This window comes from Oncorhynchus mykiss, chromosome 20 (genome assembly GCF_057628025.1).
Source record: "Oncorhynchus mykiss isolate SJ-2025 chromosome 20, ASM5762802v1, whole genome shotgun sequence".
NCBI lineage: Eukaryota > Metazoa > Chordata > Actinopteri > Salmoniformes > Salmonidae > Oncorhynchus > Oncorhynchus mykiss.
Genome location: NC_143041.1, coordinates 32,483,922 through 32,505,075, shown reverse-complemented (window position 1 = coordinate 32,505,075; position 21,154 = coordinate 32,483,922). Strand labels below are relative to the sequence as shown.

At 42.0% G+C, this 21,154-nt stretch overlaps 2 protein-coding genes across 3 annotated transcripts in view; one reads left to right on the top strand and one right to left on the bottom strand.

The window, feature by feature from the left end:
* sdccag8 (SHH signaling and ciliogenesis regulator sdccag8) overlaps nucleotides 1-3,974 on the top strand; it is a 57,269-nt gene extending 53,295 nt beyond the window's left edge. Inside the window, exon 18 of the mRNA XM_021576365.3 lies at nucleotides 278-3,974. Coding sequence (XP_021432040.2) covers nucleotides 278-319 — 42 coding nt within the window. The 3' untranslated portion in view covers nucleotides 320-3,974. The remainder of the gene's footprint in view (nucleotides 1-277) is intronic.
* A 95-nt stretch (nucleotides 3,975-4,069) lies between these two features.
* akt3a (AKT serine/threonine kinase 3a) overlaps nucleotides 4,070-21,154 on the bottom strand; it is a 134,044-nt gene continuing 116,959 nt past the window's right edge. For both annotated transcript variants that reach the window (XM_021576349.3, XM_021576348.3), the window contains exons 9-14: nucleotides 19,867-19,989; nucleotides 19,001-19,129; nucleotides 15,044-15,258; nucleotides 14,673-14,760; nucleotides 12,649-12,751; nucleotides 4,070-10,345 (exon numbers count right to left, since the gene is read on the bottom strand). In XM_021576349.3, coding sequence (XP_021432024.1) covers nucleotides 10,260-10,345; nucleotides 12,649-12,751; nucleotides 14,673-14,760; nucleotides 15,044-15,258; nucleotides 19,001-19,129; nucleotides 19,867-19,989 — 744 coding nt within the window. In that variant the 3' untranslated portion in view covers nucleotides 4,070-10,259. The remainder of the gene's footprint in view (nucleotides 10,346-12,648; nucleotides 12,752-14,672; nucleotides 14,761-15,043; nucleotides 15,259-19,000; nucleotides 19,130-19,866; nucleotides 19,990-21,154) is intronic.

Here is a 21,154-nt window from a genome sequence, read left to right as displayed (position 1 = left end):
GAACGGTTTGGGATAGAAACAAGCCCTTTTGCTTGTTACAACGGTAACAAATATTTTTTCTCTTGGGCACTCGGAAACAGCAGTACAGTGAAGCCTAATCATTACAACAGTAATTATCTGGCCAGTTATTCTTTTTTTCTAGGCACTGGTCCTCCCAAATTCAAATTCCAGGTCGCACAGCCAAATATTTAGGAGCATATGCAGACAAAATAGTCCCAATTTAGAGGCCTGTGTCCAGGTGTGTTTTTGCTCTTTAATTTCCTCTTTGTTTCCCCAGTTACCTGCTGGTTCTAGGAGACCTGACACCTTGTCCACATGACATCCTCTTCATCTTGACTGAAGCTTAGTGACAGTAAAAATCTGTCGTTCTGCCCCTGAGAAAGGCAGTTTTAACCGACTGTTCCCCGGGCGCCGTGGATGTTAAGGCAGCCCCCTGCACCTCTAAATGCGGAAGACACATTTCAGTTCAATGCATTCAGTTGTCCAACTGACTAGGTTTCCTCCTTTCCTCATAATGGTGGTTTCCTACTGTAGAAATAGGGACCAATTCAGTTATTATTCTATAAAAATGATGTGAGCGTAGACGCTCAGGTTGATGTTTTGATACATGCAGAAAGTATTCAGACCCCTTGACTTTTCACATTACAGTCCTGTTCTAAAATTGATTAAATTGTTATTTTTCCTCAAATCTACACACAATACCACATAATGACAAAGCAAAAACGGGTACAAAAATAAATAAATATCTATCTCCATATATCTATATCAACTCAGCAAAAAAAGAAACGTCTTCTCACTGTCAACTGCATTTATTTTCAGCAAACTAACTTAACATGTGTAAATATTTGTATGAACATAAGATTCAACAACTGAGACAAACTGAACAAGTTCCACAGACATGTAATAATGTGTCCCTGAACAAAGGGGGGGTCAAAATAAAAAGTAACAGTCACCAGCTGCATTAAGTACTGCAGTGCATCTCCTCCTCATGGACTGCACCAGATTTGCCAGTTCTTGCTGTGAGATGTTACCCCACTCTTCCACCGAGGCACCTGCAAGTTCCCTGACATTTCTGGGGGGAATGGCCCTAGCCCTCACCCTCCGGTCCAACAGGTCCCAGACGTGCTCAATGGGTTTGAGATCCGGGCTCTTCACTGGCCATGGCAGAACACTGACAATCCTGTCATGCAGGAAATCACGCACAGAACGAGCAGTATGGCTGGTGGCATTGTCATGCTAGAGGGTCATGTCAGGATGAGCCTGCAGGAAGGGTACCACGATGAAGGAGGATGTCTTCCCTGTAACGCACAGCGTTGAGATTGCCTGCAATCCATGACAACAAGCTCAGTCCGATAATCCTGTGACACACCGCCCCAGACCATGACGGACCCTCCACCTCCAAATCAATCCCGCTCCAGAGTACAGGCCTCGGAGTAATGCTAATTCCTTCGACGATAAACGCAACGCCGACCATAACCCCTGGTGAGACAAAACCGTGACTCGTCAGTGAAGATCACTTTTTACCAGTACGGTCCAGCGACTGGGTTTGTGCCCATAGGCGACGTTGTTGCCAATGATGTCTGGTGAGGACCTGCCTTACAACAGGCCTACAAGCCCTCAGTCCTGCCTCTCTCAGCCTATTGCGGACAGTCTGAGCACTGATGGAGGGATTGTGCGTTCCTGGTGTAACTCTGGCAGTTGTTGTTACCATCTTGTACCTGTCCCGCAGGTGTGATGTTCGGATGTACCAATCTTGTGCAGGTGTTGTTACACGTGGTCTACCACTGCGAGGATGATCAGCTGTCCGTCCTGTCTCCCTGTAGCGCTGTTTTAGGCTTCTCACAGTACGGACATGGCAATTTATTACCCTGGCCACATCTGCAGTCCTCATGCCTCCTTGCAGCATGCCTAAGTCACATTCACGCAGATTAGCAAGGATCCTAAGTCCTAAGTTTTCATAATGAAGTGTGACCTTAATTGCCTACCGTCTGTAAGCTGTTAGTGTCTTAATGAACATGCACCTGTGGAACGGTCGTTAATTGTTTATTGAACAAGCATGGGAAACAGTGTTTAAACCCTTTACAATGACGATCTGTGAAGTTATTTGGATTTTTACGAATTATCTTTGAAAGACAGGGTCCTGAAAAAGGGATGTTTATTTTTTTGCTGAGTATATATATCACATTTACTTAAGTATTTAGACCCTTTACTCAGCGCTTTGTTGAAGCACCTTTGGCAGCGATTACAGCCTTCTTGGGTATGACGCTACAAGCTTGGCCCATTTGGGGAGTTTCTCCCATTCTTCTCTGCACATCCTCTCAAGCTCTGTCAGGTTGGATGGGGAGCGTGGCTGCACAGCTATTTTCAGGTCTCTCTAGAGATGTTCGATTGGGTTCAAGTCTGGGCTCTGGCTGGGCCACTCAAGGACATTGAGACTTGTCCCAAAGTCATTCCTGCGTTGTCTTGGCTGTGTGGTTAGGTTGGTTGTCCTGTTGGACGGTGAACCTTAGGACCTCATACTGGGGCTGAGTGCACTGGAGTAGGTTTTAATCAAGGATCTCGCTGTATATTGCTCCGTTCATCTTTCCCTCAATCCTGACTGGTCTCCCAGTCCCTGAAAATACCCCCACAGCATGATGCTGCCACCACCATGCTTCACCTTAGGCATGGTGTCAGGTTTCCTCCAGACATGACACTTGGCATTCAGACCAAATAGTTCAATCTTGGTTTCATCAGACCAGAGAATCTGTTTCTCATGGTATGTGAGTCCTTTAGGTGCCTTTTGGCAAACTCCAAGTGGGCTGTCATGTGCCTTTTACTGAGGAGTGGCTTCCGTCTGGCCACTCTACCATAAAGGCCTGATTGGTGGAGTGCTGCAGAAATGGTTGTCCTTCTGGAAGGTTTTCTCATGTCCACAGAGGAACTCTGGAGCCCTGTCAGAGTGACCATCGGGTTCTTTGTCACCTCCCTGACCAAGGCCCTTCTCCCCCGATTGCTCAGTTTGGCAGAGCGGCCAGCTCTAGGAAGAGCTTGGTGGTTCCAAACTTCTTTCATTTAAGAATGATGGAGGCCACTGTGTTCTTGGGGACCTTCAATGCTGCAGACCATTTTTTGGTACCATTGCCAGATCTGTGCCTCGACACAATCCTGTCTCGAAGCTCTACGAACAATTCCTTCGATCTCATGGCTTGGTTTTTGCTCTGTCAACTGTGGGACCTTTATATAGACAGGTATGTGCCTTTCCAAATCATGTCCAATCAATTGAATTTACCGCAGGTGGACTCCAATAAAGTTGTAGAAACATCTCAAGGATGATCAATGGAAACAGGGTTCACCTGAGCTCAACTTCGAGTCTCATAGCAAAGGGTCTGAATACTTATGTAAATATGGTATCAGTTTTTTTAATTTTAAATGTGTAAACATTTAGAAAAATCTGTTTTCACCTTGTCATAATGTGTGTAGATTGACGAGGAACATGTTAATTTACATGTTAAACATGTAATTTAATACATTTTAGAATAACAAAATGTGGAAAACGTCAAGGGGTCTGAATACTTTCTGAATGCCCTGTATGTGTGTAATGGGCAGCAGTAGAGGTAGGGTTAATGATGGTGCTGATGGCAGAGAGCAGGTCTGGGTGATCTCAGGACTCAGTGTGAGGAGCATCTCTGACTGAGAGCACCACAGTGGAGAATGCCTCATGTCATGGATACTCATGGTCAAACACACTGCCTCAGCCATGCAGAAACAGCAGCAGCACAGCTCCACCGCCCTGCTGAGTGTGTGTGCTTAGATTAATATGAGGCTTTTCTATTTCTATAGACAAAATTTGCATTTGGAATTACAGATTTGACCGTTTTTGTATAGAGATGAGGTTTTTACATGGTAAAAGCTGCATGTTGTAGAATGTCATTTCAATATTTGATAAACTTCAGTTAAAATTCCAATAAATATTTTGCACACAGTGTTGAAAATATTGTACAATCTGAGTTATTGAGTGTGATAACTATTTTTTTTTCTCATTGAGAAATACAGTATGACGAGTAGTCAGAAGTAAGTGACAAAGATAGCAGATTGACAAGGTGCTTTATTTAAGCGGTCTGTAAGAAGGAAAATAACGTGTATCCCTATCATATACATTTACGTGTAAAAATACTAAGGACGTACAGTGTACAAAAACACTTTCTTGCAGATCATATAATTTTCACATCCTCATGGGTCCTATTCACAAGGGGAAAGAAAAGGTTTTGTATTCTTTAATGACAGGGAGTACTACAACTGTTCTCTTTACTGATGCTTCATCCCTTCTGCTTCAAATCCTTAACCACACGACTATCTCTTATTAACGTGGATCTAATGACAGAGCTAGCAAGGTCAAGAAAATGTCAAACTGAAGCTACATGGACATCAAATGAATTACAAGTTAGTATTACGTCGCTGTTGGATGAATACCTCGTAACCTTTTAAATTGTTATTTTTTACATGTATTGAAAGCAGTAAGTCCACTCAATGTGCTCTGAACATTGACTCTAGGACCAATAAAATGTATGTAAAACAGCTTCTGAAAGTTCAGAATTGTATGTTCGTTTAATGGGAAAATATGGCCGTTTTTAGTTTTGGAGATGAGGTTTTCATCTGACAGCGATTTGTTATTCAATAAATACTTTACAATTCATGCTCGTTCATAACACTACCAGGAGCAAGATGACAAGAAAATCTGTTGTAGACATTACAAACAGTAGCAGCAAAGTGTGTACACTGAGGTGTAAAATAGATTTATATATAGACCCTGCAGTTAGTAAGGATAGAACCCACATTGTCGTTGGTCGGATTCGAGGTGATCACACAGCTCACCCCAGACCTTTGACCCTGGAGATGGCCAACGGCACTAGAATGCTTCACCCAGTGGAACTGAACATCACTATGTTAATGACCCGCAGAAACAAACATCTGGGATTCCTAGGTGGATGTTCTACGTATCCTCCTCACATATAGCTACATTTTTTTTTTTTTTTTTTTTTTATCTGCGAGTTCTAAATTGAATCGTTGAGACTGAGTGCAACTGAGTCCAACCTTCCCGTGGAAACTGAGCTCTCTTAGAATAACAGGTAAGACATGTCCAGTAGAAAGGTAAGACCTCGTCAGTGTCACTCTGCTGAAGTTGTCTCCCAGCAGCCTCTCCTGGCCTTGTTATTATCACACTTCATTATGACAATATTTTAACAATGAACTCATTTAAGCATGGACTGCATGAGGGGACTGTGCTTTCAAGTAATAAAAAAACGTCAATAAGGACATTAGCTTCCACCTTGAAATTCCCTGTTCTCAAATATGTCCTTATAAAAAAGGAATAGACTGTTTTTATAAGTGCATATTCATATGGATGAAATGGAAGTATTGCCGCGTTCACGTACAATCAGAAGCTCCTAATTCCCAGTGGGAAAACTCACTTGAATGACCCTCCAAGTCGGAATTACAAGTGGGAAACTCAGAGAAAAGGTTGTTCCCCGAGTTGCCACGTCTTACCACTGACCTTTTCAACCAAAAGATAACAACATACGTTTTTTTTTACAATAACCTTATCAATGTCAATAATGTAGCAAGTCTGACCATATTGTCAATATAAAGCAAGCTAGCCAACTTTATTATTAGCAATGTAGGCAAGCTTATTGGTTGAAGAATTGTTCCAACTTCAAAAGCACTTCTCTTGAACACAGTCCTGTTGGACATCCAAGTTTCCTATTTCCCACAAGCACGTGAAGCCAGCAATAGTCACAGTTCAGCCAAGTGAAATGTGAAGTCTTCTGTGTCTGAAGCAGTACCACTAATCTCTCGTTAGATGCACATAACAGGATGGTATCGTAGCGTCTGTCAACATACCGCGGGATGCGACGACTAACAATATTTTCACCACTGATCACGATTTCTCAGTTTGCATTTTTTTTTACAATTTGGAATGGGAGTTTCCGTTAAGGGGGGCTAAGGGTTGGATTCAATCCGTATCGTGGAAGATCTGCGTTAATGTAAAGATTTCCGATTGGGCCAACATATGCAGCATTTAACATGAATGCAGTTTCCGCAATGCGGGAACATTGCCTTTACATTTAAAATCAAGCTTTAACGCAGATCTTCTCCCCCAGGGACATAATCAAGCATTTGACATAATAATGCAAGATTTTATTTATTTGTGTGACTTTGACAAATGGTGGAGAAAACAGAATTTCACAGAAAAAAGAATAGTAATGCCGAAAAGGCGAAAGACAGTAACTCTCCCTTCCTTCCCCGACGTCCATAATCAGCTGCAGTACTAAAGACCATAACATAACTGCTAAATACCCCAAAACATTATACTCAACCATTTTCAATTCAAAAATAAAATAAACAAAACAAATTCAAGTTGTCCATTTGATAAAAAATATTTTTAAAAATGTTTAAATAAAAATGATTCAAAATCACATTAAGCAATAAAAGCCTCTATTAATCATACATGGTGAAATGTTTCTTTTTTAGTCAAAACACATACCAGCAAAAACAAAAAAGGAATGCATCTTGGAAGACAAAGAGGAAAACTCAACCATAACAGACAACCACACAATTGAAAGCCTAGGGGGGGTTAGTGATCACAGCACAGTTGTTCAGTTTCTCTCCACATTCTTCTACGATACATTGGCCATATTAATAAAACAACAGACTGACATTCAATCATGAACAATTAACTGCTAAGACAAATGTCTTTTTCATATTTCAGTCTTCTCTTATGAGAAGAGTTAACTTCCTACTTGTATCACAACTGAACAAGATTCACCATTGCTCATTTTGCAATATAATCTCAAAACCACACTTGTTCCATGCAACAAAATAATACTTTCTCAAGTGGCTTAAATATGGACCAATCATGGCACACTTTTTGAAGTTATGGCCATCATACCTTTTCAATAGACTCACTATATCGAGCCACCTCAAAATTAGTTATACCAAACGACTACTCGTCCTCCTATCAAAGCCATACCACAGTCACTTTCTGAACTAGTAATGTACAAGTATATTGTACTCATCCAAAATATACTTCTCTCTTGCTCAACTTCCTCTTTTCCCTCTTATTGGACCCCATCAACTACAATGAATATAAGACCAATCATTCATCCTTTGGGAATGTGTAATAATCTGAGAAATGTCACTACATCTGCTTTGGTCTTTTTGGTCCACATCACTACATTCACTCTAACTCTTTTCATACCTTCACAGACAGGATATCTCTTGCTACAAAAATGGTTTGTCTTCTGCTCTGACATTAGCATGATAGGCTACGTCCTCCTTGCTTTGCAAACCACTGGTGGAATATACTGAACCTAAATTACATCACAAACATCTGAAATGGAACTTGAATGTAACCTGTAAATCAGGAATGTGTAAACTCTGATTGTCCTTTCAATGGATAATCGTAGGTCACATTGATGCTAAGCAAGGCTAACTTATGACTAGTGGATAGGACTTGTGCCTTAGTGGTTCCCCTAGGAACTTAGTCGGGCTTTCAACTTTTGAAAGTTGTAATAGTAGAATGCACAAGGTGCAAATTAAAAATTGGGTAGTACATCAGTAGTTTTCCTCGTCATTGTTAGACCTTAGAGACCTATTTATAACTTGTCAGAAATGTCCAGATCAACTAATGTTGTTTTAGCCCATTGATTATGTTGTAATGTTTGAGTCACTCATATGACATGAACACACATAAGACATGGCAGAATGTGTAGAATTGAAGGAAACTAGCTTTAAAATATATAGATATACAGAATGGTGTGTTACGTACCATTGAATACTATGGCTCTTCATCCACAGAGCTAAAGTTACTTAATGTTGTACACTTTTAGAATAAATCAAATGATGCCAGTCAGCATAGAGTAGGTGGTTGACTTGACTATCACTTGAAGATTCCTATGCTGACTGTGGTACACTTCAATAAAATGATGACCCCAAAAAATGATTGGTCATTGACTATTAGCTATGGTAAAATGGTAATACAACACCATAATGTTAAGTTAACTACATTCTATGTAGCATTGAAGGCTGCTACAAGATCCCAAAGTAGTCAGCCACAAAGTAAAGTGAATTATACAGTGTATATACCCTGGGAACATTGGTCACTGAGTCTATAATACTCATTACTTCAGTAAGCTTTGTAGCTGTTCTCCATCTACGCCTATTCTTTCAATCTCTTGACTTTAAAACCGTAGAGCCAATGAATATATTCCCTTTGTAAATGCTTAAGTTATTCATTCTGTCATTTTTCTTGTTCTAAAAAGCAGCGCTAAAGAAAAAGGCCTAAACATGCAGTGTGTTATTAAGCAACTAAAATGTAGTAAATTAGACTGTTTGAGGAAGCTTGTTCTGTGCCATTCTCATGTATTTACATGTATTACAGGAATGCTCAGATGCGAGAAGACGACAGTAGAGTCATACCAGTTGGAAAGGGAGTTGAAGCGTATGCAGCCCTTATTTACTGTATGTGGAGAAGAGAACGTAAAGGTTTTAATACTACTTAGACATTCCAGGTTAGATGCCCGTGAAATGTAAAAGCCTTATGGAAAAGATTTCATAATAATAATAATACCTTGGTACTGATAAAACTCTTTAATGTGCTGTCTGTCTTTTTCATTGTCGTCATATTTTGGTAAGAGAACAAAGAAACGAATCAACAAAAAAAAATTAAAAAATTGAGCAAAAACAAAAACATGAAGGCTTTGCTTCTACATTCTTAAGCCATTATTCGAGGTGCCTTTTTCATCCAGAACAAAAGACTGGACATTAATCCTATAACAAGAACCGTTATACAAAAGAAGAACAAATAAATAAAACAACAGGAAGCCATTGCTGTGGTCCAAATCAAACAATGTCAATACCTCCCTCTTGTCCCCATTGAATCATAGTTATACAGTATGTCCCCCACCCCGGTCAGATAATTCAAACTCCTTCACCCTTCTTACAGGTTTAGCCCCACCCCCAAACCCCATTAGACAGTAAACAGCCACCATCTTGCATTTCTCATTTACATTTATACATTTTAGTTTTTGAATGCTTTTATTTTCTATGATGATATGTCTGAAATAAAGCTTTTCATAATTTCAGTTGTGGGAAGCATCTACCTTCAGCCAGATAACCCTGACACGCATACCTAGAATGCTCTTCCTCTCATCCTCACTGTTAGACAGGTTGAGGTGAACCTTGCTGTTCCTGACAGCTAACGCACAGCTCGGATTCACAGGAGGTTACAGCCAACAATGCTGTGCCTTTAGGCTCCTTAAAATCTCTACACAGTACACACACATTTACTCCCATTCAGACATAACATTGGCAGAGCAACATCCCAAAGTGTTCACACTATTCGAATGACTGATTTCACAGGCGAGAGGAGAAAGTAAAAATCACAGCTTATCAACAAATAGCAGACGAGACTAGAGTTTTACTGTTGCACACTTTAAATAAGGGACAAAATGACGTAACGGTATCATATGTGAGACTACAGTCATAGTGTCCATGAGAAGTGGTGGAGGTGGTTTGTATAGTTAGCGCTTGTAGCTTGACCTGCAGAGTAAAGATAGCAGTACCGGTGACCTGTATACTGAGGTGAAGACAGATTGATCTCTGTGTAGCCTGAGTGAACCGTTTTCTGGCAGTTTTTGACTTCTGAAAGCAAAGATCTCTAATCCTATAGTATAACATATTTCTATACACACAACACAGATGTTAGCTAACCAAACGTCATCAAGAGAAGAATGAGGACCGTTGCAGATTATGACACAGCAAACAAATGGAGAATCTCCTGTGAATCTCGAGTTATAGTATACTGTCCTATGTGAAATGAGAATGCTAAAGACAGTAGCTCTCCCTACCAGGAATGTCAGTCTCCTACAGTAGATAGAACTGGATCGCAGAAGTCAATGACCAAGGGATCTAATGACACACCACATAACACAACAAACCCGTTTGTCCTCTTGAGTCAGTTTCAAGGCTTTAAAAGGAGCATTCCATAAGAAATGCACCTTTAACTGTTGGGAACTACCAACAGGGCTGAACTTCTGTCTGACCACACATGCAAAATCCCCATGAAAAAACAGACACATAAAACATACAGTGATGGATCTCCATGCTCACTATGGAATGACCCAAATGGAGAGAGGAGGGGTTAGCTCAGGCTAGGTTGGTTTTATACTGTAACCTTCCATTGGTACTGATGGTGGTGCAGTACAGTCTGGATACAGCAGTCATTCTCTCCCACTGGCCGAGTAGGAGAACTGGGGGAAGTGTGGTCTCCGCTCGTTGTCCATGCAATCCATCCCGTCTTCATCAACTGGGAGGGACAAACAGGACATTACTCACTTCAATCATGCAATTCAACCTTTTTACAGTGATTCTATTTAAGCCTCTGATGCTCTAGTGAGCATGTTTAAGGCCTAGAGTCATTTAGATCAAACGTTAACTGGCAATAGTCGACACCCTCGTCGCTGATGTTTTGGCACTGTCGGAGGTGGAACTGCGCTGGAGCTGTCAAATCGGTGAGCAGCTGCTCTTGTGATCGTTGTCACGAAGCCACACCCGTCCCACTCGAGTTGGAAGTTCATAATGAGAAGGTGTAGGCTATATAGAAATAATGATGCTCAAATTGAAAATCATTAAACAAAATAATGAGGATTTATATCAGCCAAATGAGGTGTAGATTACATCCTATTTCAGTGTTCGAATTTGTAAACGACCCGCTGGGCACAACGCGTCATTTCAATGTGGATTATTGGGTAATATTTGGCTGAGCCGTTGATCAATGAGATTACAACCTTCACTGAGTATACCAAACATTAGGAACACCCTTGCTAATATTGAGTTGCCGCAGTGGCTTCTTCCTTGCTGAACAGCCTTTCAGGTTATGTCGATATAGGACTAGTTTTACTGTGGATATAGATACTTTTGTACCTGTTTCCTCCAGCATCTTCACAAGGTCCTTTGCTGTTGTTCTGGGATTTGCACCTTTTGTACCAAAGTACATTCATCTCTAGGAGACAGAACGCGTCTTCTTCCTGAGCGGTATGACAGGTCTGTGGTCCCATGGTGTTTATACTTGTGTACTATTGTTTATACAGATGAATGTGGTACCTACAAAGTACCTGCAAAAATCACTGAACCTGGAGAGTCATATCTCCCTCACTAACTTTAAGCACCAGCTGTCAGAGCAGCTCACAGATCACTGCACATAAGGCCATCTGTAAATAGCCCATCCAACTACCTCATCCCCATACTGTTATTTATTTGATTTATTTTGCTCCTTTGCACCCCAGTATCTCTACTTGCACATCTATTACTCATTTTTAATTGCTATATTGTAATTATTTTGCCACTATGGTCTATTTATTGCCTTCCCTCATTTATCCTACCTCATTTGCACACAATGTAAATATACTTTTTATATTGTATTATTGACTGTATGTTTGTTTATTCCATGTGTAACTCTGTGTTGTTGTTTGTGTCGCACTGCTTTGCTTTATCTTGGCCAGGTCGCAGTTGTAAATGAGAACTTGTTCTCAACTAGCCTGGTGAAATAAGAAATAAAAAATAAAATAAAAAACCTTCAGGCGTTTGGAAATTGCCCCCAAGGATGAACCAGACTTGTGGAGGAGGTCTACCATTTTTTTTCTGAGAACTTAGCTGATTTCTTTAGATTTGTCCATTATGTCAAGCAAAGAGGCACTGAGTTTTAAGGTAGGCCTTGAAATACATCCACAGGTACACCTCCAATTGACAGAAATTATGTCAATTAGCCTATCAGAAGCTTCTAAAGCCATGACATAATTTTCTGGTATTTTCCAAGCTGTTTAAAGGCACAGTCAACTTAGTGCATGTAAACTTCTGACCCACTGGAATTGTGATACAGTGAATAAGTGAAATAATCTGTCTGTAAACAATTGTTGGAAAAATTACTTGTGTCATGCACAAAGTAGATGTCCTAACCGACTTGCCAAAACTATAGTTTGTTAGCAAGAAATTTGTGGAGTGGTTGAAAAACTAGTTTTAATGACTCCAACCTACGTGTCTGTAAACATCCGACTTCAACAGTATGTTTACATGTGCAAACATTTCTAAAAAACAGTTTTTGATTGGTCATTATGGGGTAGTGTGTAGATTGATTTTTATTTAATTAATTTTAGTATAAGGCTGTAATGTAACAAAATGTGGAAAAAGACGAGGGATCAAAATACTTTCCGAATGCACAATAAATGTTTTGTCTTGTCCATTCACCCTCTGATTGGCACACAATCTATGTCTCAATTGTTTCAAGGCCAAAAATCCTTATTTGACATGTCTCCTCCCCTTCATCTATACTGATTGAAGTTTAATTTTAGGTCGAATTCCAGGAGCCGCTTGTGAATTTGACAGCCCTAACGCAGCAGTTCCATCTCTAACACTGCTAAAACAACTGCTATGCGGCTGTCGGCTAGCGTGGCCCTGATACAATCTAGACCCAAAATAAGACATGATCGTCTAACATATGGAACAACACTGTTATACCACTTGCACATCTAACATAGCCCGAGTAAAGTGTCAAGTGACAGTGTCTCACCTTTTAAACATTAGTAAAAAAGAATAAGAAAAAGTTTCACTCACATTTTTCAGGGGGAGTTATTGTAATTGTCTGCGCCGTGAATTCTTCGTCAAAATACCTGGTATCAGTCTCTGACGACACCTGAGGTTTGAAGGGCGGTATCAGCTAGGTAGGAGGGGAGGGAAACACACAGCACTTGTGTCACAGAGGTGTTGCAGCACACAGGCAGGACTGGAGGCAACGAGTTTACACCTCCCACAATGCATTTCACCTCCCTCTGCTACCAGGGTTGCATCATCTTAGGTGTGCACTGTGTCTGTGATGGTAAAGCACTGACAGAACAAGGATAACTTTCCTCTATCTAGACAGTGAGTTAGCAAACTATGATCAGGAATGCATATTGGTGAGGGGAGGAAAGAGTAGGAGTCCTGTAGGACTCAACATGATTCTACAATATGAATGTGTATATACAGTGGGGCAAAAAAGTATTTAGTCAGCCACCAATTGTGCAAGTTCTCCCACTTAAAAAGACGAGAGAGTCCTGTACTTTTCATCATAGGTACACTTCAACTATGACAGACAAAATGAGAAAACAAATCCAGAAAATCACATTGTAGGATTTTTTATGAATTTATTTGCAAATTATGGTGGAAAATATGCATTTGGTCACCTACAAACAAGCAAGATTTCTGGCTCTCACAGATCTGTAACTTCTTCTTTAAGAGGCTCCTCTGTCCTCCACTCGTTACCTGTATTAATGGCACCTGTTTGAACTTGTTATCAGTATAAAAGACACCTGTCCACAACCTCAAACAGTCACACTCCAAACTCCACTATGGCCAAGACCAAAGAGCTGTCAAAGGACACCAGAAACACAATTGTAGACCTGCACCAGGCTGGGAAGACTGAATCTGCAATAGGTAAGCAGCTTGGTTTGAAAAAATCAACTGTGGGAGCAATTATTAGGAAATGGAAGACATACAAGACCACTGATAATCTCCCTCGATCTGGGGCTCCACGCAAGATCTCACCCCGTGGGGTCAAAATGATCACAAAGGTGAGCAAAAATCCCAGAACCACACGGGGGGACCTAGTGAATGACCTGCAGAGAGCTGGGACCAAAGTAACAAAGCCTACCATCAGTGACACACTACGCCGCCAGGGACTCAAATCCTGCAGTGCCAGACGTGTCCCCCTGCTTAAGCCAGTACATGTCCAGGCCCGTCTGAAGTTTGTTAGAGAGCATTTGGATGATCCAGAAGAAGATTGGGAGAATGTCATATGGTCAGATGAAACCAAAATATAACTTTTTGGTAAAAACTCAACTTGTCGTGTTTGGAGGACAAAGAATGCTGAGTTGCATCCAAAGAACACCATACCTACTGTGAAGCATGGGGGTGGAAACATCATGCTTCGGGGCTGTTTTTCTGCAAAGGGACCAGGACGACTGATCCGTGTAAAGGAAAGAATGAATGGGGCCATGTATCGTGAGATATTGAGTGAAAACCTCCTTCCATCAGCAAGGGCATTGAAGATGAAACGTGGCTGGGTCTTTCAGCATGACAATGATCCCAAACACACCGCCCAGGCAACAAAGGAGTGGCTTCGTAAGAAGCATTTCAAGGTCCTGGAGTGGCCTAGCCAGTCTCCAGATCTCAACCCCATAGAAAATCTTTGGAGGGAGTTGAAAGTCCGTGTTGCCCAGCAACAGCCCCAAAACATCACTGCTCTAGAGGAGATCTGCATGGAGGAATGGGCCAAAATACCAGCAACAGTGTGTGAAAACCTTGTGAAGACTTAGAGAAAACGTTTGACCTCTGTCATTGTCATTGCCAACAAAGGGTATATAACAAAGTATTGAGATAAACTTTTGTTATTGACCAAATACTTATTTTCCACCATCATTTGCAAATAATGTGATTTTCTGGATTTTTTTCCCTAATTTTGTCTGTCACAGTTGAAGTGTACCTATGATGAAAATTACAGGCCTCTCTCATCTTTTTAAGTGGGAGAACTTGCACAATTGGTGGCTGACTAAATACTTTTTTGCCCCACTGTATTATAGAACTGGTATTACAGGCATTACCTTCTTATCATAAACATCTTGCCACTCGATTCCAGTAAAGAAACTATGTCCCATGATTTCTTTAGCATCATCTGGACCTCCTCCAAGTCTGTGAAAAGTAAGAACGTCACAAATTATTCAAAGGTTTGTCTGCCACCAAGACATTAGTGTTACAGTACTTTGAATTTGATGAATAGATAGTATTGACTTGAAGCTTTTTAAAGTTAGCAGGCTTGGGGTTAACTGAGTGTAAAATTGAATTGACCTCAAACTGATAGTTAGTTTAAATAGCACTAGTGTATAGTCACTTCCAATGGGGCATTATTGGATGGTGAGCAGTGCTGCTTGGAGTCTGGCTGTCCAGGGTGTATACAGTATTTCCTGGCCTATACCTTTTGTTGGGGTCCTTTATGAGTAGTCCTGACAGCAGTGACTTGGCGTCTGACGACAGCGTGCGGGGGAACTTGATGTCCTCCATGAGGATGAGCTCAAACAGCTTCTCGTGGTCCTGGTTGTAGAAGGGCAGCCGACCGCACATCATCTCATACATGACCACGCCCAGGCCCCACCAGTCCACCGCCCGGCCATAGTCATTGTCCTCCAGCACCTGGACAGACACACAGATCATAGAATAAGAACATATTATTAATATGAACTGTATGGTATCCCTATGAGACAGGCACTAACTCCTCTATTCAACACTGCAGTTCAGAGGAACAAACTGCTGCAAACTGGTCCAATCACCCCTGCCAACAACACACACACGAAGCACATCAACTTTGTTATTTCGCCAAGCGTTTTACATACAACCGACTTTTGACGCAAAGTTGGTTAACAAACGACCTGCTGGACATTTGACCCTTGCGAGTTTCTGTTTCCAGGTCCAGCTGGTTTACTATGACTAACACAAAGCCCTATTCCACGGTACGGTGTTCCTGTGACATGAGAACCCAACAGCATCATGCAGTGGCATCACTACATAGACTGCGATGGCTGTCACTCTGCTGCTGCTGCGTGTCACAGATGCCCCTGTTGGCCAAGCCAAGTGGCTGGCGCTGGAGGCCCTACCTGGCACGGGCAGACAGGAAACGCTCCTGGATGGACATAGAGGGCCTCGCCATCATGATGTGACCCGCTGGTTCAAGGGCAGCCCCACCAGAGAAAGAGAGGTGGATACCTGGCTACGGGAAGCATGGAGCCAGAGGAGCCACGGCTGAATCAAAGCCTTCTATCTGGGCTGCTGTCCTAATATACAATCAACCTGCTCTTCTCCTTCCCCTTCTCTTACATCGTCTCAGGTGTGCTGCCGTTCACCTTGTTGAAAAAGCGAGGAAGGAAGAGAGATGGAGGGAGTACAGGCTCCATTTCAGACCGTCGCTGAGGAAAAGCCTAATTAATATGCCTACCTAACGACAAGTGGTGCTGGAGAGAGGCCAGTTAAGCATATGCTCTGAATCTCTAGAATAGTAATGTCTTGTCTCTAATCTTAATGGGAAGTAGAACCTGGACGTGTCAACGCAATGATCCTCCTCCGCTGTCTTAAAGAGTAGTCCTAACCAGAAAATATAAACCAAGACATCATGAAAACCTCCAAAAAAACATTCTGAATTTCTGGGACGGATTCATAAAGCATCTCAGAGTAGGAGTGCTGATCAAGGATAGGTTTTGCCATTTAGATTATATTGAAGAAGACAAGGAGGACCTGATCCTAGATCAGCACTCCTACTCACTCAAGACGCTTTATGAATACAGGCCCTAATCACTAAGAATTCAGTTAGACTGAACTTTAAATGACTGAAACAAGTTACTGTGTTTGTACACTACATGTAATCCCAAAAAGCTGAGAATTATAAAACTAAATAACACTCTGGAAGCAAATTGCTGGTAAAAACACGTATTGAGCTTATCAAGACGGGCAACCGGCTGGATGGAAATCAGCATCACTGAGAGAAACAGTGGTACAGTCAAAGATGAACTATTCATGGGTTTGAACATAATGCTGGAGGGATAACACTGGATTACCAAGTAAAAACCTGAGGAGGAATGCTACCACGCACAGCAGATGGAATATCCTTCCCCCCCTCATCAAACCAAAAGTTAGGAGAAAGAAATAGTTACATGTTTAATGCCATTTCATCACCTAGGGCCAGAGGTGTGTGTGTGTGTGTCTGTACATATGCATGTGTGTGTGCAGGGAGAGCTGGGACTGGGAGTTTGTCCTGGGACTGTAACAGGAGCAGCTCGGGTGCAGGCAGGGATGCGATTAATACACACAGAGCCAGTTGGGGTCCCCCCTGTTCCAGAGCCACAGGCAGAGAGGCAAGCCTGGAGGGGAGGAACAGGCCCCGTTCGGACAGCCATGTGGCGGGGCTGCTGCTCCCAGGACTGACTGGGGCCCTTGGCAGGCTTGGCTGGGCAGGGACAGAGAGAGAGAGCCTTTGGCTCCACCAGCCCAGTTACCCAGCGGGGCACAGGGAACAAACACACAGCTCCGCCCGCCCAGCCTGCCCTAGCTTGTGTACACACACACATAAAGAAACATAACAGGCTAAATGTACATATATACATGGTGCATAAATGTGCATTGAAACACTACAATATAAACAATTGAATATATTTTTACTGAGTTACCAAATCATTTGGTTATATCTTCCCAAAAGTATTTAACCTGCACATGTTTTTACTTTGTAAAAAATACATGCATATCAAAATGAGAAAGAGTCACTGAGTTATTTCAATAAGGCTAAAGTAACCAAAACTAGGAGAGTATTTGTACAAAATGTATTATTAAGAAAAAATATTTTTGGTATTCTCATTTTCCCTTTCTAAACAAGGCAAATCAAATATATTTTACACATAAATAAAAAGAAAAACTATCTAAATGTCATTTTTATAACCCCAAAGCATTGGAATATTTTAACTTCCCTGTTTTAAATCCCAGCTACTTTGCATCTCTGGAACTTGGCGCTGAGTGTGTTCTGTTATTTTTACACCAGTACGGCGGTATAGATTTCCAGGTTTCCCAGCCACCTTCTTCCAACCTCCCCCATCTGCCACCATCTGCCTCTATTTAGCATGTACTTTTTTGTGCAATCACATACTCTTGTGAAAAATAACCAACACTCAAATCATCTCCTGGCACAGCGGAGGGCCTTAGCAAAACAAAATCCAGCGCCAAATTGTCCTCCATACTTTTTTAAGTGGGATCTATGCCCCCCTCTATCCCATGCCTTTCTTCCCCCACCCGACCCACAGTCCTCACTCCTCTGCACTTCATAAATATGCATTGCAGTAAAAACCTGACACCATAACGTTGGTTATGTTTAAGCATTGGTTAAAGGAAAAAAAATGGTTTGCAATGTGGTAAGTTTTTAAATGATTTTTTTGTCCTTCAGAAAGGACACCAAATACTTGTTATTGAGTTGTAAAATATTGTACATCTACTTTACTGTTGTTAATGACCAGAAAATAGCAGTTCATTATTGAAAATGAAAGTGACTACTTAAAGCTAGAATCTGCAGTACACCCGTTTTGGTGAAATGCTGAGAGATGCGTCAGGAAAGATGTAACCATTCTAAAATTCATACACAGAGCTATGGATGCAAGGTACCCTCCTTGAGGTTATGAGGATATACAGTGTTTGTTTACATTTACATTGTTTACAAACATTGGAGTAAAAACAGTTTATATTTTGGGTTCTGATGGGGTTTGACAATTTAACTAAGTTCATGAGCCATTTATAAGTTATATTGTTCAAGAATCAAAGAGCATACATCATTCATACATACATCATAAGTCCAAAAATGGATGTAATAACTAAACATTCTAGCTTTAAATAAAGAGAGAAGATCAAACAAATTAGCCAATGAGAAATCACAGCAGAACGGTGTTTGATATAACTAGATTCCTCAATTTCAATCTTACAACTTCACACATCCACTTGTTTGTCAGCCTGGCGCCAGGGACAGTGTCTCCTATAGAGCATGTGAGGGGGTTTACATTATGCTCACTGTGAGAGGCAGTGTGAGTCCCAATGGCGTCATTAGCTATGGGACTCTGCCATGAGGATGATGTAAACCTGCTGCCATAGCTGCAAGCATTATTTGGCAGATGAATCTTAAAGTCTTGGCCATAAATAGGCTACAGTATCTCAATAGACTGGTTATTGTAGTGGGTTTATGATGTTTAGTTGTAAATCAAAATGAACTGGGGTACACAACTATAATAAGGATGTAGACCTAATACAATTCAGTTCTAAAGCTCGGGTGAGTTTTGTACTGTATGTCAGGGGTTTGAAGGGGTGAATATACCAGACAGGGAATGTGGGTTTAGAAGGGACAGTGCTGTACCTCTGGAGCTAGGTACTCCGGCGTTCCACAGAAAGTCTTCATTGTAGCAGCATCTGTGATTCCTTCCTTGCAGAGCCCGAAGTCTGTGATTTTGACGTGTCCGTCTTTGTCTAGCATTAGGTTCTCCAGCTGCAGGGGAACAGGAAACCACTTTGAAAGCACTGAAGGCCAAGCCAGTGTGTGGGCAGAACAATGCCACAAGGACAGACAAGCACTGCAGTGCAACACAGTTAGAAAAACAGGCTTATAAAAGCCCAGGGATGTACAGCAAACTCAACGACTCTGACAACACGTACTGTACTGCTGAGCTGCACAAGAGAAGGCAGTCTGTGATTCCTCTCTATGTCCCCCAAGTTTATTTGATCATTTCAAGTACACAAGAAAATGTACTGTCTGCCTCTGCCTCTACTCATGTCTCAGCCAGTAAAATGTGTTGTGGAGACACTTCACTTTACATTGTGAGGGAAGTTGAATGGTCTGACCAGAGTCACGTTAATAACAAGGAGGAAAGTAAACGAGTCTCCTTCTTGTTCACAGTTCCTAGCAGATGAAGGGAAAGAAACCTCAAGCTAGTCAAGCCGTTCAACCTTTTAATTTTAATGGCAAACGCTTCTTTTTTCATGTTTCTTGGCTCCTTTCAGGCAGGCTTGGGCCAAGGCTGTAAGCGAAACGCTGTGTCATCTTTCACACACCCGAGAGAATTTTGATGTTTTTCAAAAAGCCCCTCTCTCCCAAAACTGAAAACTCTGGAGCTTTTAATACATTCCCCACATCCCGTGCCACTCGCACAGGATAATGGGCCACATTAGGTGAGGGAAACAACAACTTCCCAAATATCTGATTACTTTCCTGCTTTTTTTGTTTACCTTGAGATCCCGGTACACAATCTTGGCGGAGTGCAGGTAGTCCAGAGCGGAGACTATTTCGGCACCGTAGAAGCGCGTGCGGTCCTCAGAGAACACCCGCTCTCTCGACAAATGGAAAAACAGCTGCAGGATAAACAGCAGGGACAGGATTGCAATAATTACTGATTTATTGGAGGAAATTAACACAACATAAACTGCCTCCCATCGCCATATTGAGATGATGGATGGTGGGGCCCTTGGAGGACGCCCGGCGAACTTAGACAGCAGCTGGCGCATCATCCCCATCTCTCCACCGGGTAGCCGGTGCGGCCTGTTAAATCAGCCTTTTAATCAATACACCAATCTTGTTAAAGGCAATCGGCGCCGCTCATGGGCTAACATCCCATTAAAGAGGCCGGCGCCCTTTTCTGCAATCATCTTTTCATTTTTGAAAGAGTGAGTATGGGAATACCCTCTCCTCCATTCTCTCTCTCTCTCTCTCTGTCAGATGTCAAGGCTCTCTGTAATTTCTCTGCCATCCCGCTCCCCCTCCTGTCTCCCTGCCCGAGCTCCTCTTGTACAAATTACCCAGGAGGACACGGGGCGGCACATCTTCCATTAATTGTTGAGGGAGGTTTGCATATGGCCACTGGGGCGGTGCTAACGGCCTGCCTGATCAGCCTGACCAGCCTGACAGGTGGGGAGGAGAGGGGAGGTGTGGGGTAGAGGGGGGGCTATGGGTGAGGACAGGTGGGCCTTCATCAGAGCACTGGCAGCTGTGAATGCGGCAGGCAGGTTTGTAAAGATGAGGGAGGGAGGCAGGCAGACAGATCGGCCCACTAAGGTGAGGGGGTTCTGGGTTGGAGCTGGCTGGACTGATGGAGGGAGCAGGTGATGTTTAGACTGAGGGAATGAACGCAAGATTGCAAAGCATCCCGATTAAAAATGCCGTAAATCGAAATTTTTGCGAATCAAAAATCATTTCAGAATGTCATTTCAGTAATATCACCCATAGGTGTGTTCAAATGGACATAAATTGGGAAAAGGTTTGGAATGGTGACAGGTGGAGACCAGTTTTCTGGAAGCAGAAAATATCCAACTTTACCAGAGAGAAATACTGTGGAAGCGACAGAAGGAATGTATTAGACCATGATACATTCATACAATGCTCATTGGTCAATCTGAATTATTTCAGTATAGAATGATCCTGCAAACTCAAAAGTACAACATGAATCTTACGTTCCACAGACAGGACCTACACAGGACTGCCCGTGTGCTGTACTCCTCTGTGTGTGAGTGAATGGGTAAC